Raw genomic sequence first — 26242 nt, 5'->3', positions numbered from 1 at the left:
GCCGCACGAGGAGTTGCGGCAGGTGCAGCTGTAGCGGAGTTCGCAGGTTTGTCGCACGAGAAGTTGCGGCAGATGCAGTTGCAGCGGACTTCGCAGGTTTGTCGCACGAGGAGTTGTGGCATGTGCAGTTGAAGCGGAGTTCGCAGGTTCGTCGCACGAGGAGTAGCGGCAGGTGTTCGTAAGTTTGTCGCAGGAGTTGCGGCAAATCCAGTTGCTACAGACGGTGGTTCATGGACGCAGCAAGCACGTTGACACCCGATTCCACTTTTTTCGCGAGTGTGTCAAGAATTGACAGATCCTCGTGAAGTTAGTAAGCACTGGAGAGCAGTGTACGAATATTCTCACCAAGGCTCTAACAAGAGTCAAATTCGCAAAAATACAAGAGCTGTTTGGCGTAAACAATTTCGAACCAAATCAAGCTTACGAGGGAGATTGTGAGGATAATCTTGAATTGGTAAATTAAATTGATTACACAATTAGTGGCTTCATAGTGGACATGAGTTGATTACTCAATTAGTGGAATAAATATAAGTTTATAATATGCGCAATGTTTATAATATGCGCAAATTGATGGTACTTAATGCCTGCGATTATTGTGTATATTTTTCCTTTTATTACGTTATACATTGGTTAGTATAAATTGGTTGTTATGTTACAATGTAAAACTCTCTAAAGACCTGTATTCTTTCTTCTTCAAATAATAGAAAGAAATTCTCAAAAGTTTATTCTCATTGTTTCTTTTCAATTTGTCATTCAACGATTCATTAACTTGGAACCAACATCCGAGCCGCACAGCCCTGCGATCCACTGTCGCGATCTCTTCGTTTCCTTCCCAGCTTGCCCAGCAATCGCTGGTAGGAGCGGGGAGAAAGGATGAGAAAGATGGGAGTTTCGAAGGTCTCTGTAAGTCGCGATCCCGTCGTTTCCTTCCCAACTAGCTCTAATTTCGATTGTATAGCGAAGGTTTCGTTCACAAAGGCCATGGTTTTGGGCAAACCCAACAGAGTATCGAGCACATGAGGGGATGGCAACGGGGTAAAATCTTGCAAGCGAACGCGGGCCGCGAGGTCGATCCCACAGCCGCGTTTATTCATGAAATGAAAACTTCGTAACATAAATAGGGCGACAAACTCGCAAAACAAACAACTCGGCGGTATTTTCAAAACGCCACCCACACAAATAAGTTGCCCCCTTAGTCTTCTGCTAGCGAGCCCTCCTTTGTCATACTCTCTTTCTTCTTAACTGTTTGATCTCCTCGGGATCAACAACGCACATTCATGACGTACAATTTGTGAAGCACGTAAATTTTCTTATAACCGACTGGTGGCCTATTAGCTTCTGCAGTTGCAGTGAGAAATCGAACAAAAAATTGCATTGAAGATGCATTGATTTTCTTCATTTTATTTTTGTTCTTTAACCACACAATGAGTGTTACCTACAGCATATGGTTTTCTATGTAATTTTCTCCTTGGCTGTGTGATTTAATGATATTCATTTTTCCACGTTTTTCATTGCATATCAAACCACAATAAATTCTGATTTTTTTTTGCAGGAAAATTTGCATACATACCACTCAACTTTATGTATTTATATATCTAGCACAAACTTCAATTTCTTAATGTACATGCAAAAGGTGTATTTTACCTTTTAAAGATTAAGGGTCTGTTTGGGGCAGCTGCAGCTTATTGAATAAGCTACTGATAAGCTATGTGCGGTAGCTATTACAAATTTTTATTTTTTTAGAAAAGTCAGATCAATGCCAGAAAGCTGTCATCGCACTTAGACAGATGCGGTGTGAAAAACACATAAGCTGCCAAAAAGCTGCCCCAAACAGACCCTAAATTTGTGATAGGAGCGATTTGAAGGTATAATTGTAAAAAAGGAAATTTTTTGTGTTAAATAAGTAAATGCATAGGAATTGAGTGGGATCATTGGTAAATGAAGAATTACAGATAGACCACTCTATTCTTATGTATTTACATTTCTCTAACCTTTCAATTTTTACATATATACACAATTTTAGCTAAGAATTGAAAGGTGTATTTAATTTTTTTTATAGTTAAAATAATGATATTTTTGATGTCGTATAAAAGATTTGAGCGTAATAAATATAAAAAAATAAAATATAGACGTTACATATGTAAATATATTCATGATATAGTAAGATCATTCAAGTCCTTTGAAATCATAAATATATATATATATATATATATAGACTCGTTACAATGTCATATGTATGAAACTCAAAATGTTTCATGTACAAAGAATACATGCACGAGGAATGGGTAAAAATGCAAAATTGTATATAAACCGAAACCGAAACAAATAATTAGAGAAAAACAGACGATATGAAATTAAAACAAAAACCAATCCTAAGGGCCCTTTTGGGGCAGACCCGAAGTGCGGGGTCTTTTTAAAAACGTCGCGGTACTATTTGGTTCGGGTGTTTTGTCTGCTTATCCGAAAACGTGGTTCTATTTTTACACTAAAAGTAGGTTGCGGGTCGAACCACACGGTCGACCCGCGAGCCGCGTTTCAGTATAAACTGTTTATCTTGAAACGCACAAGCTGTCACAAACGCACCCTAAATGTCATTTGTGAAGTTATTGTGTTGAATTCAAATGAAATGATTAGGCTTGAGTAAATTAATTAAAATTTTGCAGTGAGTAAAACTAAAAAAAAAATCACCATTGATGTTGATGTAGAAACTAAAAGAAGTTTCAAACACATGCTTATCATGTGCTCATCAAAATTAGGTAAATTATATAATATTTAATCAATCCAATAATCATTATCATTTTTTTTATTATCTCAATGTTGAGTCTGAATTTGTTCAATGGATCACACCCAAATAATATAATGTATTTAAGGAGAGGGAGAGGGAGAAAATAACAATACTTGTCAAACATAGAATGAAGGTGGGTATTCATGGGCTCTTGTGACCTATTTTATTTACTGAAAATAATGTTTATTCGGGGTGTAAACGAGTTGAGTTGAGTTCGAGCCACCCTCCGCTTGGGCTGGAGCATGATTATTTATTGAGCTCGAGCTCGAGCTTAAGTTTACGAGTTCAAGCCGACTTACTAGGTGGCATGTTTATAATAAAAGAGAAAAAATAATATTAATTTAAGGAAATGTTGCTTAAAAGGAGGATAGTACATGGGTGTCTGGTCTTTTTGGTCTTCAGAATCTCTCTCTGGTTCTCATCTGTTGACGGAGCTGGCCTTCAATTTGTCATCCTCTCGGTCGTAAGGGCTATATCATGTTTAGGCATCTTTTGGGTTTCGTTATGGCATCTTTTGGGCTATCTCGCTAGCTTTGAATCATTTTTCACTAAATCAACTTTCTAATCAATGTTGTCAATCAACTAGCTTAGCTATCGATTTTATTTGTCACTTAGAGTACGTTTTTTTATTTTTTTTTCTTTTTAAAATGGGATGCATGCATGAACATAATCCAAATCATATAATAGGTTTTCTACACTTATGATCGTGTTAGATAACTACATTATATTTGCATGTCCCAAAAAAAAGCCTCCAAGCTTTTCAAACCTGACTGACTCAACATATCTTTCTATATTGGAGGTTGTCTATTGTGCCTAGCGTGTTAGAATACTCCTTGACCCAAATGAGGAGTAAGTCCTTTCGTAAGGAGTGTTTTCAGTTTTGTAGCTGAACCTTCATTTTCTCATCTTTTTCATCGGCATGCTTGCCATGACAAAATGTTTAAGTCTCATCTTTTGGAGCTTCACATGATCATTATATGATAGAGTTTCATTTCTTTGACCTTAGGGATACTGATATCCTCGTGGATGACACAATTCACAAATTACTGTTCAGGGATCTTTGGACGTGTTTGATCGTCTACCTTCACACCTGGGTAGAATTAGCGTCATAGTAGCTTGACCCCTATTCCACATTATTATAAAAAAAATTATAAATAACAATGTTTGGGTTGCTCGGTATAATTTTCATTTTTTTTTAGATATATGGGCAATTTTTTCCGACTTTTTACACAGACAACAGAATTTCCATTCCTTTATGGCATTAATGCTCTGGAACAATCGATGCCCGCAAATAAATTCCGCACCTCCTGCTATTAATTAGGGCACCACCTTCTTCTCCTCCATCTCCATTAACAACCCTAGCTGCTTCTTAAATGCACCATCCAGCTCTCATGTACGTGCACGCGCGGGACTTCCCTGCTCATCTCCTAAATGACATCCGGTGAAGTACAAATTTACAACTCTGCAAAAGGGGAAACAATGGCATTGGAGCGGAAGCTAAGAGTCGGAGAGTTAGTGCTTCGGCTAGCTGTGTCGGGGCTGGGAGTTGCAGCAGCAGCTCTGGTGGGGAGTGATAGCCAGGTGAAGAGATTCTTCTCGTTGGAAAAGAAGGCGAGGTTTACCGATATGAAGGTTTTAGTGTAAGTCCATTGTATGCTGTGCAGATTAATCTCAAATTTGTCGGGGTTTTAGGGTTTTTGGAGATAATCGAATCGCGACAGCGCACCTTTGGTTACTGTTGTTATACTTTTTAGGGTTTTTACAGGTTTTTGGTGGTGGCGAATGGGGCGGCCGCTGGGTATAGTTTGTTGCAGGGGATTTGCTGCGTGGTGAGAATGATGAAGGGGAGTGTCGTTTACAGCAAGGGATTGGCGTGGGTTATTTTTGCCTGCGATCAGGTAAGGAGAAATCAATTAAAAAAAAGAGGAAGATTAGCATACATACCCTTTACTTCTTATGTATTTACATGTCTAACACCTAAACTTATTCAATTTTTACCTATGTCATCTTACATATGCATGGAATGTTGCATATCACGTTTTAAAAGTGAATATGGTGGCATTTTTTATGTGATATAAATGATTTGGGCAGTATAAATGTAAAGAAAGTAAAGTTTATGTGATATGTAAATACATAGGAACTGTGAGGTATGTATGTAAAAAAATGTTCTTTATATTATTATTTAGGAGATTTATACCACTCAATTCATATGTATTTACATATCTAACACAAACTTCAATTTTTATGCTTCAATTTTTATGCATGAAAGATGTGTTTCGCTTTTTAAAAAGTTAAGATAGTGGTATTTTTGATATGATATGAAACATTTTTTTTGGTATAGTTGTAAATAATTGAAGTATTTGTGTTAGATGTGTAAATACATAGAATTGTGTGATTTGTATGTAAATACCCCTTAATGTTTATTGTTGTTGGATTGTTGTTACTTGCTTTCTTGCATGCTAATTTCTTGTTGATTTTCCAGTTGTTCACTGTTTAAATCTTGAAGTATCTCTATATTAGTTAATAGGCATGCAATTATGTATTTAAATCAACAATTGGACACCAAAATGGTGGATATAATTAGGTTCATTTCTTGAGATTTGAATGAAAATTGAAGTTATTTATTGTGAGATTCAGGAAATTCTCATAAAGATTTGATTGGAGGATTAGCTTTCTCTCATAGTGCTTGATTGCGACTCATTTGAAGAATAAATTTGGATTTTTTAGTTGTAATTGATACGAGGTTGTACTAATGAGGATAGTATAAATTTCTCAAAATGGAAATAGTATAAATTCATTAAATTATCACTCTCATGAGGCACTTTGAGCTCTAACCATGCCTAACTTGCGTTCGACTAATTAATTGAGCTCGAGCTGAAGATGGAGCTCAACTACACACATTCGAGACAACTCACAAGTTAGCTCCTTTAATACTAAAGAGAAAAGGATGGTTTTAAATCAAACAATTATTATAATAAAATATAATAAGTTGAGAGAAGCAAGGTTGACAAAGAAGTTTTAAAAATTTTAAATAAATTTGTATTTATGTTTTTGTATTCTGTTATATTTTATGTTTATTTACTCCTAACAATTTTTAAAGAAGCCCATTCACAATCTAATGGATTGAGTTCGTGCCAGCGGTCGTGGTTTATTAGCTCATTAAGTTTAGCTCACGAGTCATTTATTAAGTCAACTCTAACCTGGCTTAGGAGTCAGCTTGAATTAATTGCACCCCTAGCCATGAGCAATATAAAATCCTAACAATTAAGATTGTTTTAGCAATATCAATCCAACAACAATGCGAATAATATACATTTGAAGTTTTGAATCATTTTATTCATGATCACCCACCAAATTAGATATAGTTCAAGATGCATCATAGTTATTGTACTTCCAATAAATTATTGTGGAAGGGAGCATATGTTTGGCCACCTTTTATATGGCTTGGAGTTGAGTTTGATTATGATTAATGTTTTGAGTCTTGTTCGAGCTTATTTTTTAGTGTTTTCATTGAGATTTAACTATATTTAGTTTTAATTGAGCTCAATTAATTATATGTTTGATGCCAATTATTTAAACAAATTTAATTATTACTAGCCATATGGATTTATAAGACAGGGTGTGTTTGGGACGGTGGTGCGGCGGTAGTGTGGTGTCGTACTGCAGTTTTTTCTGCTTAGTAAAACTGTTTTTTGTCTGCATTCTCAAAATGCTGAAGCTAAAAGATGTGTTTTCTCATCATAACTCACTACCTGCGGTAGCTGCTAAAAAGTTGTGGTCAAATTTTTTCAAAAAAAAAATTGTAATAGTCCTCGCAACTTTTTGAATAACAATTTCTTCTTTAGCAGCAGCTTCACAACTGTTTTTTCAAAAAGTTGTAGCTGCCCCAAACAAACCCTTAATTAGTACTGACATAATTTATTAAGTATTATTTAATTTTTAATACATAACACTCAAAATTTCATTGTCACATAAAAAACACCGCTTTTAATTACTTTTTAAATATAAAGTACATCATTTTAATGCATAAATCTATGACACCAAAACGTCATAAATGTAAATATCAAATATTAGTTGTTAGACCTTTAAATACATAAGAATTGTGTGACATGTATTTAAATTTCCCAAAGATAAATGGGCTCTTCTGTCTTTTTTAGGAAAAAAATTTTACATGCAATCACAATGTGTCATTCATACGGTATACTGTCATGCATTAAACTATTTAGTTTTTTTTATTTAGTGAGACCGAACCGTACACGGGGCGCATTGTGATTAGAGTTAATGTAATATTTGTTCCTCTTTTAGGTGGAAGAATAGGAAGTGTGCTTCAGAAAATTAGTAAAATTTTTGCATGTTCTTTGGGGCAAATATTCCTGAAGGCCACAAAGGCCAATGTAACGGCTGTATACGGATTGATTTGATCCAATTGCATGTTTGTATGGTTGGGTGGATTTATTTAAAACCTTAAATGTATGTGGGACTGTCTCAGCTATAAATGTGAACCTACCTACCACCTCTTTAATTATTAGTCATGGGCATTTACATATATACCACACAATTTTTATATATTTACATTTCTAACACCTAAACTTTGATATTTACATGCAGACCACTCAAATTTTTGCACCGCATCAAAAATATTACTATTACTAACTTTATAAAAACGATATACTTTTTTTTTCTTGTGTAGGTTTATAACATCAAAATGTTATAAATGTAGATATCAAACTTTAGGTTTTTGATATGTAAATACATAAGATTGTTTGGTATGTATGTTAATTTCCCAATGAATTAATGTTGTGTTGAAAGTAACTGGCACAACACTGAACTCTTTGCTTTGTTCTGCTGGTTTACCAAAGTAAGCTTTATGCTTCATGAAGAAGACATTTTAACTAATGGCACTTAAAAATTTAATTTTTCATTTCATTGTTTTTGCTCCTATGGTGTAGATGAGGATTAAAGTCATAACAAAATAGTTGCAAATTCAGGAAATTGAGCGAACATCTATAAAATTTTGAATGGATGTTCTCTTCATTGGTTTTTTTCATTTCTCTTTTATATTCTTTTTCAATCTCATCGCCTAACTTTGATTTCTCCGGTCAACCAAATTTTTCCGTACGGAGTACGTATGCAGCTGTACGTGCGGATTCCAGTAATATGCCGTCATGCGTTATATCGGGCCCACTTAAAAAAAATTAAAGTAGAACCATGTAGGTTATTGAAGGAGAACCGCATATGTTATTTAGAAGGGTTATTGGGGGGTTATTGAGGGGTTATTAGGGCATTAACTTCAATAACGTCTCAATAACCTCTCAATAACTCTCCGATAACCTCTATGGTTCCACTCCAATAACCCCCTAATAGCCTTTGCGGTTCCATTTCAATAATCTCCTGCATTAATTCCCGCAATAACCCCCAATAACCTCCACGGTTTCACTTTAATAACTAGACAATAACCTCCACGTGGCGGCATATTAATTGAAGTCCACACGCAGAGTTGAGTCTGGACTCCGTATGGAAAATTTTCAAGCAAGTTCGCTCCGGAACACAGATCGAAAAATAATAATAATAATAATAACATTTCATATTCATGTTCTTACCCTTGCATCCACAATGATTAAAATCCAATGCAGGTGATGGCTTATGTAACATTATCAGCAGCAGCAGCAGCTTTGCAATCTGCAGTGCTTGGCCAGTATGGCCAACCAGAGCTCCAATGGATGAAGATCTGCAATTTCTACAGAAAGTATTGCACGCAGGGAGGGGAAGGGTTACTTTGCGCTTTCATAGCGAGCTTAGTTCTCATAATCCTTTCCTGCTTCTCTGCCTTCAATCTCTTCAGGCTTTATGGTTCTAAGAAGCAACTAAGACAGACCAGCAATGGAAGCTGGTAAGATTGCAATTTTCTGTGCAATTAACTTATTTATAGTATTTTTATGTTTTTTTTTTTAAATTAATTATAGTTTTTGGGCTGCTGTAATTATAGTGCGGTTTTATAATGGATTTAGGATTAAGATATGTTAACCGAACTCACTCTGTTTGTATCTATATAATCGTATGGTGGTTTGGTGTGGATGTGCTGAGCTTTGTTATAGCTTTTTTTAGGGGCATTTACATACATACCGCTCATTTCTTATGTATTTACATATCCAGCTGACGCTTATACTTTTATATTTACATATATGACACTTTGGTGATTTAAATCTATGCATGATAATCTGTATTTCGGCTTGAAAAAGTGATAATAGTGCTATGCGTATATATATGAAATTTTAGGCTAAATACATAAGAATTCTGTGCTGTGTGTAAATGGCATTTTTTTTAAGGGGCATTTACATGCATACCGCCCAATTCTTATGTATTTACATATCTAGACTTTTATATTTGCATATATAATGCTTTGGTGATTTAAATTTATGCATAACAATGTGTATTTCGGCTTTAAATTAGGCTAAATATATAAGAATTGTGTGCTCTGTAAATGGCCTTTTTTTTTTAGGGGCATTTGCATACATGCCACCAAACTTTTTATGTATTTACATATCTAGCACTTGAACTTTACTTCTACATTTATGTCACTTAAAATTTTCATATCACATGAAGATCATCACTATTTTTATTTTTTTGAAAACTAAAATACACATTTTCATGCATAGGCAAGGTGGCAAATATATAAAAGTTGAAGTTTTAAGTGTTTATGTAAGAACATAAGAATTGAGTGTTGTGTTTGTTAGGGTACGTTTGGGGCAGCTTATTTGGTGCGGTGGTGTTTTGAAAACGCACATGGTCTGTTTAGGTAAACTGCGTTTTGACAATTTATACGTTTTCAAAATGCAGAAAACAGCGTTTTAATAATGCACCTATTTAGGTGTGGTGGGAGCTTATTGTCAACGGTTTAAATTTTTCAAAAAAATAAAAATTTGTAATAGTCACTGCTCCTAGCTTGTCAGCAGATTATTTTTAATCAGTTTATCAACAGATTATTCAATAAACTACAGTTGCCCGAAACAGACCCTTCATCTATCTTTCTTTGTTTTGTAATTTGTGTTTGCTAATGTATCATGTTTTATTTTGTGTTTGATTTGTTATAAAGGAAATTTAATAAAATAATCAAATTGAAGGCATCAACCATGCCTAGTTATTACCTCTATGCATGTATAACTAAACTAATATTCGTGTGCATGCCACTCAAATCTTCGATATTACATAAAAAATATCACAATTATTAATTTTTTTAAAAGTGCAATATATTTTTCATGCTTGTCTTTACACCAAATTGTTATAACTGTAAATATAACATTTTAAGTGTCGGGTATGTAAATACTTTAGAAATGTGTGGAATGTATCGAAATTTTTCTATTTAAATCAGGTGGATGCTAACAAATAAAATGATGCTTATATTTAATTCATGTAAGAATTGACTCTTAATTTCCGTTTGGGGCAGCATATTTGATGCGGTGCGTTTTGAAAACACAACCAGATCTGTCTGGTTAAATTGTATTTTGACAATTTTTTTCAAAAGAATTTCATTTTCAAGAAGCTGAAATCCGCGTTTTAATATCGTTCCTAGCTATGTGCTGGGTAGTTTTCTAGCTGCAGTCTGACTTTTTCTAAAAAAAAAAAAAATTGTAATAGCCGCAACAGTTTTTTAAAAAACATTATTTTTCAGCAGTTTATCGCTAGTTTTTTAATAAACTACAGCTACCCTCAAACAAACCCAATATGATTTCATAATATTATTTTTTTAGAATTGGTGTATTGAATATGATTTAATAATATTGTTGCAATATAATCCTATTCATCTTAGAAAAATTTGTAAGAATAGTGAGTACTTTAATTCTTATGATTATTTATAATTACTCAATTTATTAACTAACTTAGAAAGTTAATAAATATTAACTTGAAATAAAAAGCATGTTTACATGTATCTTTTGATGTGATTTTAATACTAACAGGGTAGAAGTAATTAAAAGATATAATTCTCTCATGTACTAGCTTTATCTTATGGCGTTCTCCACCATTTAAGGGTAGTTATGTAAAAATGTGTTCCTATTAACCCAGTCTTAAGTAATGAGATGAAGGGAGTGAATTGTTGTATTGAAGTTACATTACCTAATGGTATAAGAGCTTTGCTTAAGGATTTTTCTGACATCTCTTCTTCTTGACTTCGATCAACTCTGATCCTCTTCTTCTCCATTAACAGAGGCGTCTTCTTCAGCAAAATCGACAAGCTCCGATTAAGGTTCAGTTCAAAGTTAGACCTGGCCAGTGCTCTCCACACAAATAAACCCTCTCGTTGGTAAATTTTTATTGTTCCACTGAAAAAACAAAAACTCCAAACAACCACAATGATTACAACTCCTCAATTTGAAACTCATGATAATCCATTCTTGGACTCCTTACCAACCACTACCCACAGACATTAAAATTTCTCCTAAATAATTTACATCATGTCACCCAAAATCATCTCTTAGCGGATAACAATCTTTTTTGGAAAACTCAAATCCTCAAAACCTTCACCGCAAATGGATTGATTGGATTCTTATATGGCACCATACCTATCCACCGAAAGATCTTAATCCCATCGAAGCCATTCCATCACTTAATTCCCAATACATGAGTTGGATCCTTATAGATCAAAATCTAATTGTAACTTTCTGCTCAATAATGTCGCCAGCAATTCTACCATATGTCCTCCATTTACCCATCACGATCGAAATATGGACCATCTTAGCCAAAAGCCTCCGACCAATCGAGCATGTCTAATTTAGTTGAAAAACAAACCACAAAATCTATCAATGAATACCCAATCTATGACTCAATGCTTATCCACGATCAAAACTTTGGTGGATAAAATTTCTGCTGACTGATTCAACTTAGACAATGAGGGTATCATCCTTTACATATTGAATGGACTTTCGGTTAACTATCAACCCTTCAAAACAACCATACACACTCAACTACAATCAATTGAGTTGGACGACTTCTATGATCTACTTTGTAGTGAAAAGATAAACCAAACCAAAGACAAAAGAAACTCTAGTCTACTATCAATCCACAGCTGACATTGAACATGTACAGTGGACGGCAAGAAAATTCATCCTGAGGAAGGGGCTGCAACACCCAACCCCCATCCAATCAATACAAGCTTGATCAAATCTCATCTAGGTCTCCTATTGTGTGCCAAATTTGCAAAAAGTATGGTCACACCCACTATTTGCATCGCTCCAACTTAGAATATGTGCTTACCAACAAAGCTCTGCAAGTGAAATTCTCATTGGTTCTAGATTCAAGGGTCACAACCCACCCCATGCCCACCCATACCCGATCTATCTCATCTCCAAGTTGCCACTCCTGTTGACGGTTCCGAACAAGTCCTAATTAAGAATGGGCAACCACTTGTGGTCAAACACACAGGAGATGATTTTCTTCCTACTCTAACTCGCTCACTTCGCCTCCCCTCCATCTAACATGTACCATCCTTATCTCACAATATGTTATTAGTTTATAAATTAGTTGATGACAATATTATATCAATTATTTTTTTATCATGCTGATTTTTTAATCTTTGATCCGCAGACTCACCACATATTACTTCATGGACATAGTTCCAAAGGACTATACTCCAACACTCCATCTCCAATGCAATCAACCACTTCAGTCCCTCATCAAGCATTGGCTACCTCCTCACAAACCTCCATATTTTGGCATAAAAGGCTCGAACATCCACATACATATAATCTCCACCATATATCGAAGCTTCAACCATTACTTGGCATTACCTTTCCTATAACACTATGTAATAGTTTTAAGTGTAGCAAGAGTCATATATAGTCTTTTCCTTCTTGTTCTTTACACATGTATTTACCTTTATAGCTCATACACTCCAATGTATGGGGTTCATCCCTAATTTTATCACATCAAAGTTTTTGGTATTATGCAGTTTTTATTGATGATCATTTTAAATTTTGTTAGCTTTATCCTATGAAATGTAAATTCGAGCTTCCCCAAATTTGCATTGGGTTTCCAAACCTCATTAAAAACCAATTTAACACTGCCATTCAGTTGTTTGATATGATGGTTGTGGAGAATACAATAACTCCACACTCAAACAAGCCTTCACCCAACATAGCATAATGCATCAATTCTCGTACCCCTATACTCCTTAACAAAACGGTGTTGCAGAATACAAACATCGCTATTTGATTGAAACCAAATGCACTTTCGTACATGATGCTTCTCCTCCACTTACATTTTGGCTTGAATCTTTGCTCACTATCTCATAAACCGTATGTCATGTAAAAATTCTAAATGGTTGACACCATACGAACTAATCCATAAAACCCCACCAACTTAGAGTTTGTTTGGGGCAGTTGCATTTGTTTGAACGAGAAGCTGTGAAGCTGATGCAGAAGAAACTGCTTCTCAAAAAGCTGTGGTTGCTATTAAAAATTTATTTTATTTCCAAAATATCAAGTTGCAAATTTTTGCAGCCACCACATGTTAATAACTCAGGTTGAAAAAAATAGCTTTTAGCCACATAAATTTCTGAAAAGGTGCAAGAAAGCAGTTCCTCAGAAAGAATTATATTAACGGTCGGAAAAGCAACACAGGCAAAAAATTATCCCCAACAGACCCTTATTCGCACTTAGGGTATTCAGATGCTTATGCTACCCTTGGATGAAAACAACAACCCACCACAAACTTGTTCCAGGGTCGACACCAGTCATATTTATTGGATATTGTCCAAGTCATAAAGGTTTTAACTGCTTTAACCCTTGTACCTCCAAAATCATAATCTCCCGCAGCACTGTTTTATGAAAATACATTTCCCTATGACACAATAATCACTCAACCCAAACCTCCTCCTCCACCCCATGACAATACCCACCTTCTTTTACCTACATCGACTATCCAACCAAAAACCAACCAAACGTCCCTAGCTACACCTCACATGCCAAATCTCTTTCCCAACTCCACAATCCCAAATGCCCAAATCGACATACCTACCCATCTTCAACATATTGTTCCAACTCCTGCAAATATTCATCCGATGGTTACTAGGGACAAAACCTCAAACCTCAAACCCACTCAACGCCTACTTTAGTAATTGTCCATTATGCATACCAAGCTACGTAACATCATGGTGATATTTGAAAGTATCTATGGGTTAATGTGGAGTTTTTTATTAAATAATTATTATTAAAAAAATTATTATTATTAAAAAAATAATTAAACTAATTACTTATTAAATAATTATTGACACATGAATCAATCATTAATTATATTAATTAAGAATCTACTTTAAATTGATTTACTATTATATTTTAAATTTTAAAATGTATTTTTTATCAAATAATTATTAAATAATTACATATAAATTTATTTAATCAAAATTAATTTGATAATATATTTATTAAAAATTAATTACTAATAAATTAAATTGATAAAGTTAACTTAATTTAAAACAACAATCCCGTCTACCATTCCCACTCCTGCCTGAAACCCTGTCCCACGTCCCTACCCCCTCTCCCATCTTTCTCCTTCCTCACGGCTCCTTCTAGAATCCATGGAGGCAGCATTTAGGTCAAATCCAGGTAGAAAGAAGCGATGAAGAGTCCAATCCCTCTCCTCATCTTTCTCTCCTCCATCTTTCTCCTCACTCTTCTCATCCTCCTCTCCAGAAGCAAACCCTGCTCTCTTTCTTTTTCCTCTTCTCTCGATAACCCTAGCTTCCATATCCACCCTCGCCTCAAAATCTATGTCGCCGACCTTCCCAGATCCTTCAATTATGGCCTTCTCGATCAATACTGGTCCCTCTCCGCCCCAGACTCCCGGATCAACTCCGATCCTGACGCAGAACTCCGGTCGGCCATTGCGGCCTCTGGCCGCCGTGGCCTACTGCCGTATCCGGAGAACCCGCTGATCAAGCAGTACAACGCGGAGTACTGGCTACTCGGCGATCTCGAAACGCCGGTGAGATTGAGGGCGGTTTCATCGGTGGTCGAGCGGGTGTATGATTGGAGAAATGCAGATGTAGTATTCGTGCCTTTCTTCGCAACTCTGAGCGCGGAGATGGAGCTGGGGTGGGGGAGAAAGGGGGGATTTCTGAAAAAGGAGGGGAATGGGGATTATAGCAGGCAGAGGGATGTTGTCGATCGAATTAAGAGGTCCGATGCGTGGAAGAGATCGGGCGGACGGGATCATGTGTTTGTTCTTACAGGTATTTGTATGTTTTTTCTTGCTCAATTAATTTGTATTTTTCTCTTTATTAAGAAATTTCATAGACCTGATAGCTTTCTTTATTTGATCTGATTGAGTTCTCCTTGTTAGCTCTTTATTTATCTATCAGCTTATGGATTAGCCTTTGGATTGCCAGATTATGTTAAAACTTGAAGCATTATTTGACAGACCCGGTTGCAATGTGGCATGTTAGAGCAGAGATTGCTCCAGCTATGCTTCTAGTGGTTGATTTTGGTGGCTGGTACAAGCTCGATGCCAAGGAATCTGCCAAGGAATCGCAGGGTAACACTTCGCATATGATTCAGCACACACAAGTTTCATTGATCAAAGATGTAATTGTGCCTTATACCCATCTCCTCCCCAGATTGCAGTTACTAGAAGATCGGCCTCGTACCATACTTCTATATTTCAAAGGAGCCAAACACAGGCACCGGGTTGGTATATTTTTTTTGTATAACACAGTATGTTATCATATCGATTTTTCAAGTACTTTATAAATGAAGGATTACTTTAGATTGAACGTATTGGTCACCTTTAAATTAGAGTATGTAGCGTGCATTCCTTGTCCTGTTGGTGGAGCAGCCTCTCTGAAGGTTCTAAGTCCCATAAGGTCCCGGGTTCAAATCCCCCGGTGGCGCAGTGCCGCCTTAAGCCAGGTGGTACTCGAATTATTTGCACATTGGGTCGCCCCCAGACCTAGCGAGGGTTGAGCCCATATATTGCGTTGGGGAGCTCACACCCTAGCCCATTCTTAAAAAAAAAATTAGAATATGAAATCATTGCATCGCTGTATCTGTCATCATTTATATAATTGTGAGATGGTATTGAAATATGCTTACTTTAGTTGTTGAAAGTAACATGTCTCCCTGAAATAAGTAAGTTATATCTATCACATAAATGAATGTGTATATAAATGACAATACATTTTCTAAAGTCAAGAATCATCATCATTTATTCATTATCTTTATCCTATTTATTTAGGTGTACTTGATGAGAAAAAACTCCTTTTCACTCTACTTTTGCTTGCTACCATATGTAATTAATATTGCCCAATGTAATGCATGCATCTTTGAAATTATTTTTCTAACTTTTCCTTAGAAACATTTACATACCTGCCACACAATTCTTATGGATTTACTTATATTACTCTTAAACTTCTTATTTACATTTATAGCACCTCGTTGCCATAAACTTGTGCATACAAATGCGCATTTAACTATTAAAAGGTTAACAAAATGGTATTTTTGATGTAATGTTAAAAACTTTAAGTGTTATGAATGTAAAAATTTAAGTTGAGGTGTTGGTTATGTAAATACATAAGAATTGTGTGGTATGTATGTATGCCCCTTTTCTTTAATGTATGGCGTTGTTATAAGTACAATCCTATGAGTTAAACACCACCTCAATTCTCCTCAACTCTATTCTTCCGTCCTCAGGGTGGATTGATTCGAGAGAAACTATGGGATGTTCTCCTCAACGAGCATGATGTAGTAATGGAGGAAGGTTTTCCAAATGCCACTGGCCGCGAACAGTCCATTAAAGGAATGCGAAGCTCCGACTTTTGTTTACATCCCGCTGGCGACACACCGACCTCATGTCGCCTTTTCGATGCTGTATTAAGCCTTTGCATACCCGTCATCGTCAGCGACTACATCGAGCTCCCCTTTGAAGGAATGGTTGATTATTCCGAATTTGCAGTTTTCGTCTCAGTAAATGATGCCGTGCAGCCTGGTTGGCTCGTCTCTTATTTAAGGAGCTTTTCTGAAGATCAAAAGAATGGTTTTCGAAGAAAAATGATGAGTGTTCAACACATGTTTGAGTATGATAATGGTAGTCCCGGTGGCGTTGGACCTGTTGCCTTGGATGGTGCTGTTAACAATATATGGAGGAAGGTGCAGCAGAAGTTGCCTTTGATTAAAGAGGCAATTGTGCGTGAAAAGAGGAAACCTGGAGGTACTTCTACTCCTCTTCGATGTTATTGTATGTGATTTTAACTTGTTTTGTTTGTAGATCTTATAGTGTGGATTGTATTTTAATTATTTTTATTCTGTGTAATCACATATTATTTATTTTTATAAGCGTAGGCCTCTAATTTTTCTTGAGCTAATATTTTCTCTCCCTCTTGTTTTTCGATGCTGCTCAATGGCTGAACACTTGCCTTGTTTTTTTTTTCTTTTTTTTTTCTTGGAAGATTTACATACATACCACTCAATTCCTATATATTTACATTTCTAACACCTAAAGTTTGTCATAAACCTATGCAGCAAATGTGTTTTTCACATATAAAAAGGAAGTGATGGCTGTATTTTTGATGTGATGTTAAATATTTGAGTGGTTTGCATGTAAATTTGAACGTTCAGGTGTTAGATATCTAAATACATAATAATTGTGTAGTATGGCTGTAAATGCCTTTTTTTTTCACGTGAAACAGGGTATTGTATCTTATAAATTGGCATTTGCATAAGTAGGCACATTTAACTAAAATACTAAATTTTTCTATGGTGGAAATGAGCTGTTATGCCTTATAGATTTACCATCTAGAGGTTTTTGCAACATTTTCTTTGAGCATTTTAATGCATTCCACTCAAATTCCTATTTGTTTACATATCTTGCACTTATACCTTAATTTCTACATACATGCCACCCAAAATTTTTATATCACATAAAAAATATCATCATTTGTACTTCTAAAATGTGAAAAATACCTTGTCATACATTGTTGTGGAGGCATGTATTTGAAAATTGAAATTTAGGTGTTATAATATATATATATAACAACTATCATGAATTATTGTCTCTCCCATTCCTTCAAACAATATAGTTTCTAAATCACTAAACAAAAGACCTTCCAGTTTCCAAAATTCAAAGCAATCATTTGCTTTATGGAGCATACTATTGACCTATAAAGGAGAAGTGAGTAAAGTACCAAAATGGTGCCCAACTATTTACATGGGGCCGTTTTATTCTCAGAGTTCATTGAAGTGCCGAAATAGTCTCCATACTTTTTAAATTGGGGCTAAAATAGTCTTTATAGAGGACTATTATAGTTCAATTTGAAACTAATCGAAGACTATTTTGTCACTTCTATAAACTCTGCGATTAAAACTGTCCCTTATAAATAGTCGGAACTATTTTTGGCACTTTACTCATAAGTATAATTAATTGAGTTAATAAAATATTCTTTCAAAAAACTAAATATACTGCACCTATGGCCCACACAAATATTCTTTAGTAAAAGGTGAAAGAATAGTTCCCTTTGTGCTTACCACTTAGCTACATTCAACACTCTCACTTAACACTTGACTCAATATGTTCCAAGTTGATTTTGATTTAATAAGAATAATTGAGTGTATTTATATTTTACCATTTTCTTGGAGAATATGTTACATTATAAGTTCAATAAATATTTAGGGTACAACAAAAACAACAATAACAAGCTTTTGTCCCATTAAGTGAGATCGGCTACATGAATAATTTTTCTCCATTTTGTCATGTTGGATGTGATGTTAGCCCACACCCTCCCCTCGTAATGTGATTTTGTAATATATAAAATGCACACAAACATGTTAAGCATGTGTTGACCTCTTGGGTGTTGACTTTGTGGTAAGAATCAATTAAACCTCTGATATTCCTTTCATTATGTATGTCTATATTCCCAATTTCACATGATTGTAGGAGGTCATGTCAAACCATGGCAAATAAGCATGAAAATTAAAGAAGAAAGGCACGAATATTACGTTAGCACTTCTCCATTCGTACACTCGCTCAACCACCGATGAAACTCACTTGAGATCACCTTGCAGCCAGTACTCTGCGTTGTACTGCTTGATTAGCGGGTTCTCCGGATATGACAGTGGGCCAGGGAGGCCCGAGGCCGCAGTGGCAAAGCGAAGTTCTGCTTTAGGATCGGTGTTAATACGGGAGTCTGGGGTGGAGAGGGACCAATATTGATCAAGAAGGCCATAGCTGAAGGATCTGCGGAGATCAACAACATAGATATTGAGCTGAGTGTGGATTTGGGTGCTATGGTTATCGAGAGAAGAGGAGAAAGAAAGAGAATAAGGTTTGGTTCTGGAGAGGGGATGAGAAGAGCTAGCCGGAGAGATGGAGTGAAAGATGAGGAGAGGTATTGAACTCTTCATTGCTTCAATCTACTCGCCGTCCCAATCTAATTATATTGAGCTAAATTTTTAAAATAGCATTCTAAATTTCTTTTTGAGATCGAATAAAAAAAATTTTAAATCGGCAAAGTCGCCACATCGGCGGCATCTCATTTGCCTGGAAGTATGAGTCGCCAAGTAATTGACAACTTAAGCTGACTAGATTTAGGACTAAATCGTGCATCCCTTCCTACGTTATTTCATTTCCCTTCCCACATGATCGACAACCCCTTTCGCATCTATCGAAATGCCTTTCTTCAGCCTCTCCATCCACCGGCGGCGAACCGATGAAGGCATAGTGGCGCCCTCACCAAGCGACAAAGGTTGCCATCTACAACTATATGTTAAATGTGTTTCTCCTCTTCCCTCCTCTCCAAGCCTGGATTTCTCTTCCTTTGACCATGGACATTCTCACACCCCGACATTTCATTTCCAAGTCCATTGGCTGCGTTATTGTTGGATTTAAGAGGGATTTTAAATAAATCCTGGATTTAGCAGGATTTGAGCAAGATTAATTAAATCCTGATGGTGCTAGGTTTTTTAAGAATAATATATTGCTATCTTCTTTTTGGGTACAAAACGCCAATTAAGATGCGAGTGGGATTGCGGGTACACTAACAGGAGGGCATATCTGATGTTTCTTATTTATGTACAAGTGCTTGTTGTTATTGATTAAACAGCATGTGTTAGATTGTTATTTCAGTTTGATGTATACTGAGAAAAATTAGCAAAATCTGGCTAGCACTAGACTCTAGCTGTCCATTTATAAAAATGGATTCTTTCCTTTTTTTTAGTTCTTTTCATAAGGCCAGCGACGGTAAGGTGCTCCTGTTTCCTATAATGAATTTTTTTTATAAGTTATTATTTTTCACAAAACGCAATAAACTGTTAATAATGTTCTTGATTTGATGGCAATATATCATAAGCTACTATATATCTATGCATGCATGTCCTTTTCTTGCTAAATCATCAATATATCATAAGCTACCTATATATCTATGCATGCATGTCCTTTTCTTGCTAAATCATATTTTAGATTTTTTTATCAGCATGTATGCATCTCAATAATCTGAAACCGTTGCCGACATGTTGATAATCTTTTTAATGGGTTGTTGTGCTCCGATCTTTTAAATTTGCTTTTAGGTGTATTAGTACTTATGTGATTAAATCTTATTTTTTGAGCGATTTAACAAGGTTGGGTTTTAGCCTAAAATAGATATTAAAGAAGATAGTAGCATATATCGGTTGTTCGAGAAGTTGCTCGACTCTATTTAGCAATAATGTGTCATCACCCGGGGACAGAATTATCAAGGCCCGAAATAAATGTCAGAAGAAAACTAATATATTTTTTTTATCACTAACAAATGTGGGTATTTTTTGAATCTTATAATCAATATGCTTAGTAGTAGGGCTGTCAAAACGGCTTGTTGTTCGCGAACAACTCGTGTTCGGCTCGTTCGCTAAGTTAACGAGCCGGACACGAACAATTTGTTCCTGTTCGGCTTATTTTGGTTTGAAATATTAATAATCAATTATATGTATATAGATATATATAAAATTGATTAGTAGTATTTTTAAAAAAATTAATTGACTACATGGCTACAAAGATTTATAATCAATTAAAAGTATTAAGAAAATAGAATAGAAATTATTCAATTAGATTCAAATGATGTTTTAAATATTGCTCCAATTCTTAACATCTTATGGCTACGTGGCTAGGGTTGTCAAAACGACTCTTTGTTCGTGAACGGCTCGTGTTCGGCTTGCTAAGCAAACAAGCTGAACAAGAACACACTTTTTGAGCTCGAAATATAAACGAGCCGAACAAGAGCAAAGCCTTGGCTCGCCCGTGGCAAAGCCTTGGCTCGCTCGTGTTCGGCTCGTTTACACCCCTACTTAGTAGTGAATTGGGGTAGGTCGACGAGGAAGGCAATGATGAAACAAATACAAGAAGTGGTTTTAATATCAATATAATTTTGATTGCCCTGATATATATATATTAGTTGCTCATCTGTTGTTCTCATGTTGATGGCTATTGGATTTGCCCTAAGGTTGTTATCACGTCGATATGACTCTTAGCCGGTAAATTCTTTACATTTAAACAACATAGTTTAATTGGGTTTCAAATTATGGTTTTGTTTAAAAAATTACTAAATTAAGCTTATTGTTTTTTTTCTCTTCTACTTCTGTTTTTGTGTGCAAGTAGCTGGTAAATCATCTTTTTATGATGACAGTGATGTTTTTGTCTACAAATGTTTCTTTTTTATGGTTGCTTTGATTTGGAATTTCAGTGGTGAGAGTGTACTTTTTAAAATGTTAGAATATCTTAGTTGAAATTATCACTGGTGAGATTGAACTTTTTAATATGTACATCCCATAATTCGTATGTATTTACATATCTAATAGCTGTATGCTTCTATTTTTTTATGCGTACTTGGAGTGCATCAAATTATCACTGAATTTGATTATCATTTTCTTTAATTTTCGCAGAAGTACACCGGAAAAATGAGTGAAACTTATGTTCTGTTGATATTATGCTATGATTGAGAATTAATTGGTATTTGATGATCTTGCGTCAATGTATGTTGGAGCTAAAAATTGACTTATTTGTTGAAAAATAAATTACTTCAAATGTTGAGATATGATTTGTTATAGTATACTCTGAATATGGCATGTCGTTTCCCACTCCACGAAGCATTTGTTGTAATTAATGTCGATGATGATGAAGTGACCGTAGTTATTTTGATAGAAGCCAAGTAAAGTTATAATACCTTATGTAGTGATTATTTTGTTTCAGATAGATGACTATAATGTTGAACACATAATCTCACAAATTTTATCAATCAAATTTCAGACAACATCGATAAGAATCTGTAAGTATTAGTGTGTATATATTTTAATAAATTTATTAAAGTAATTTCAAATATTTTATTAACATAAAGTTATTTCACTTGAAATATTTTTACTTATGATTCCTGAAGGGTTAATAGCTCTCTACAAAAATGTACAATTGCCTTCAATTATTGAGAGATAAGAGATAATGGGTAGCGACTCAAGTGATGATAACAATGATACCGATGGTGAGTAAGTTAATGCACAAATATATGTGCATGAACTTATACATAGCATGTATTTCGTAATCTCAATATAGCAAATGAAATAATTAGTAGCAACGATTACATACTATACTGCCAAACAACACAATAGTGGGATGAGAATATTAACTTTGACGGTCCTAGTGAACACATGACATCTGTCCAAGAAGGCTTTATTCCATCTGATCTGCTAGAAGATATGCTCTTTTGCAATAAAAATGAACTTCGACGTGCAATTGGTGGGTGATCAATTTATAATAATGTCGAGTTTAAGGTTGTTGACTCAAACAAGAGTCGACTAAAGGTAATATATTTACAATATGCTCACCCCTCTAAACTATGTCAGTGGCGTTTGCATGATTTTAGCAAGAAACGTTTAGGGGATGTTTGGAAGATTTATACTATAATTGGCCAACATAGTTGCACTAGCCTAATATGGTGAACAGGCACAGACAATGTACGTCCAAATTCATTTCACTATTCACTCTTTCTTTTGTCTGACAACAAAGGAATATGAAGTCGAAAGAGAACATTAGTCTTATTGAATTTAAATTTAACTTAAAAGAATTATACATTAAAGCATGAGATGATTGAACGAAGGCTATTAAAGTAATTTTTAAAAGCTGAGAAGAGTCATATTGTTCATTAAATCAATTTATGGAAGCAATCTCATATGTAATGTCAGGATCTATTTATAGAATTCAGGTTGATCCAACCTGATCCTTAAAGACTATTTGGAGTTTTTGGCTCTCGATTTTTGGATGGGTTCACTGCTGACCGGGTATCAATATGAAGTTTTTTCAACCCATAATTGGGAGATATGATGACAACTCATTTTACTGATTGCATATGACGGGTTATGTAGAGAGTTTCATAGAGGTATGTATGTACAGGTGATCATTGTGGCGCAGACAATATTGCGGAGAATCCACACATTAGACACATATTATCTGCTAGCAGATGTTAGTGTTGCACCATCTGTTCGTGCTGATCCAAATTTATCAACTGTGTGCACTTCATGTGATTGCATGGCACACATGAATCTAATAGTACGCCTTGGCTTCTGTTGCAATGACATGCTCCATTTACACCAATAAATTACCAAACCACACCCCTATATTGGATAAGTGGAGCCACTATCCCAATTAGATCACCATATACTGGGCATTTTTGGATGTCTCCCCCAATTCCTCTTAAGCAATCACAATTCATGACACAAACTTGTATAATTTCAGATTCAAAGGCATAGCATTCCGAGAATTATGATCGTCAACACCATTTGATAGATAAGTCAGTTCGTGAGCATCGGCATTACATCCTAGGGACAGATGCAATATCTCCAAGAAAACGTCACAGATACTAGTTTTGCATGCAATCATATTCGTAATAGTTTGATATTTCTATTTGTTCTTGTTTAGTATTTTACCCCATGTCCTCTTTTTTGCTACCATATTTAGTGCAAGAAATGTGATGATTGGACAGAAAATGATCTCTAACTTTTGAAGGGGAATAGATTTTGAAGTGGCCCCAACAGTTGCTTGTGCCTTGTTACCATTTGAATGCTTTCCAGCCAATGGTATCTTTCTCCAATTTCTTGAGCTTAAGAGGCGATGTGGTTACGATGGCACGCTTTTAAATGACTTCTCTTTTGTTCTTGGATATGAATTAGCGGATATAATGTGGTCTTGTTACCGGTTCAATGCTTTCTAGCCAAATATTTTTCATTCAGTAGCTACTTGGTTGGTCCTCCACAATTTTATTTTGATTTCTAAGAAGTTCTGGAGAACTTATTAATTGTTACTGTTTGCAGCCTAATATTTTCTTATTTGATTTTGGTGAGGTGTAACTTGCAATTTCATGGAAAAGTAAATATCAAATATGATTATGAAGCAATAAGCCAATTGATTCATTGATGCTGTAATTTTTTGCCGTCTTTTCTTGCTGCAAGCTTATTTATGTTTTTTTACTGGTGATCTTTGTCTAAGTAGAGAGGGTGAGAGGATCATAACACTTGTTATTTTGATTTGTCTGGATTGATTATCATGTTGTCTGGATGGAGCGAGAGGTCTGCACTTACTGGAGATGGAAATTGGTGGAGGGCAAAAAGATCACTATTCTCAACCATGTGTGGATCCTCGATTTACCGTTGTCTAGGTGGCCTACCTTCGCGAATGCGGAGGCTTTCAAGGGATTCTATGTCCGTGACTTTCTATTAAGGGTGCATTTGGGGCGGCGGTGCGATTGCGGTGGCGGTGGAGATGCGGTGCTGCACCACAGTTTTTACGATGATGCTTTTAAACTAAATTTTCCCAAATGCAAAACTCTCTCAAACGAGCCCTAAGTGTGGTGACTACTAGAAATCTACGGTCTAACTTTTCCAAAATGAAAAAAAAATATACTGCAATAACCACCGTAGCTTTTTAATCAATTACTTCTTCTAACAACTGCTCATCATGCGCCTGCAACATGTGCAGCAACCTGAAAACTTTCAACCAGATTGTGCGCAAATCTTCCCAGCCCCTCTAAGGAGGCTCCATCACTGCCTTGGCTTTCATGTTAACTACATAGCAGCCAATTGTTAAGTTCTCAAGGAGATAGCAAAGCACCTACACGAATGGGGATTCCAGCTACCTTCGGCTCATAACTTGGAAGAGATGCGCAACGTTCTCAAAGGGCTCCTGAAATCTAACTGGTGAAATTTTGCAATAATTTATGTAGTTTTAGTTATATATACAATACTTATAAGGGGTATCTGCTTACACACCACACAATTATCATATTTACACATATAACACCTAAACTATCACATTTACGTACATGCCACTCAAACCTTAGATACTTTGTAAAAAAATAACTAAGGGTCTGCTCGGGATCACTTTCTGTTTTTGGTTTTTAATTTTTTTTAATCTGTTTTATTTTTTATCTTCTGTTTTTAGAAGACGTGTTTTGTATTGTTATGATTTATATGTTCTTAAAAGTATAAAATATAAAATAAGTTTTATCGAGTATTATTTATTCTTTTTAAAAGAGTTATTTTTTTATAAAATGATTAAGTCCACGTGACACTCTATTATTAAGCTCCGCCGATCATTGCATACGCCACTTCCTTCAACCAGGATGAATCATTACTTGTACGGGTGGTGGGTGGGAGGCAATAGGTGGGTGGCGGTGACGAGCGACGGTCAACAGGCAGTGGACGGAGTGCAGCGGTGACAAAAGGTAATGAGTGGGCGGCAAAGGCAGGCATCGAATGGTGGCGGCTGTGGCAGGTGGCCGGCTACGGCGACTGAGAGCGGCGGTGTGGGGTTCGTGGGTTGGTGGCTACTGGCGAGGACCGTGTGAGGCGGGAGGAATAATAACTAACAAATTCATCATGGTAAAACAATTAAAGACGATATCAGCACAGCGTTAAAATAACGGCCCATGAAAATAAGTACACCAAGGTTTATGTCCGCAAGTAAAATGGGCTAAACAGAGTGGGCCAAAGCCTATTGATATCCTCAATAATGTGGGGAACACAGCATGCCCGACAAAACGTAAATCTGACAGAATTTATTACAGGATTCACTCAGGAGGAAGAAACGGGGCAAATAATGCATGGGCTGCCCACTTGAGCCTTCCTTGTCCCTTGCACGCAATGCCTATTTTTACTAATCCAATAATTGAGATAAGCTGCAGCTTGTGCATTTCAGGATAAGCAGATTATCTTGTTAATATTTTAAACTTATTTTAGTATTTTTTTAGATTAGTCTAAGTCAGACATTCAACCTAAGTATTTATTTACTGAAATCAGAGTTGGAAGAATCATGAACTTAATATCAGATGTAATTATGACACTAAAATATTATAGGAGTGGATATGAAAAATTAGATGTTAAATATATAATTATCTAAGACTTGTTTTGCATTTATGTAAATCCAAAACAAAGAAAATTAAAAATAAAAAATAAAAAATTTAAT

General features: G+C 35.6%; 2 protein-coding genes across 6 annotated transcripts; both read left to right on the top strand.

Annotated features, from left to right (window-relative positions):
• The first annotated feature begins 3988 nt into the window (after positions 1–3988).
• On the top strand, positions 3989–12545 carry LOC110020786 (CASP-like protein 2B2). Of its 3 annotated transcripts, none has more exons than XM_020719010.1 (4): positions 3989–4425; positions 4551–4683; positions 8419–8675; positions 12365–12545. In XM_020719010.1, coding segments are annotated over exons 1-4 (600 nt in total). In that variant the 5' UTR covers positions 3989–4216; the 3' UTR covers positions 12366–12545. The 3 variants fall into 3 exon arrangements, with proteins under 3 accessions (XP_020574669.1, XP_020574670.1, XP_020574668.1); XM_020719011.1 differs by lacking the exon at positions 12365–12545 and adding an exon at positions 10989–11004; XM_020719009.1 differs by lacking the exon at positions 12365–12545 and having other exon boundaries at positions 3990–4425; positions 8419–8937.
• Positions 12546–14273: 1728 nt separating this feature from the next.
• LOC110020686 (probable arabinosyltransferase ARAD1) lies at positions 14274–25149 on the top strand. 3 transcript variants are annotated; one of them, XM_020718873.1, is made up of 4 exons: positions 14274–15008; positions 15197–15462; positions 16465–16981; positions 24758–25149. In XM_020718873.1, the coding sequence occupies exons 1-4, from the start codon at positions 14396–14398 to the stop codon at positions 24763–24765; spliced, it is 1404 nt and encodes a 467-aa protein (XP_020574532.1). In that variant the 5' UTR covers positions 14274–14395; the 3' UTR covers positions 24766–25149. The 3 variants fall into 3 exon arrangements, with proteins under 3 accessions (XP_020574532.1, XP_020574533.1, XP_020574531.1); XM_020718874.1 differs by lacking the exon at positions 24758–25149 and adding an exon at positions 21986–22008; XM_020718872.1 differs by lacking the exon at positions 24758–25149 and having other exon boundaries at positions 16465–17193.
• The last annotated feature ends 1093 nt before the right edge of the window (positions 25150–26242 follow it).

Source organism: Phalaenopsis equestris, unplaced genomic scaffold (genome assembly GCF_001263595.1).
Source record: "Phalaenopsis equestris unplaced genomic scaffold, ASM126359v1 Scaffold000107, whole genome shotgun sequence".
In the NCBI taxonomy this organism is placed as follows: domain Eukaryota; kingdom Viridiplantae; phylum Streptophyta; class Magnoliopsida; order Asparagales; family Orchidaceae; genus Phalaenopsis; species Phalaenopsis equestris.
Note: the sequence above shows the minus strand (reverse complement) of the source record. Positions and strands in the feature narration are given on the sequence as shown.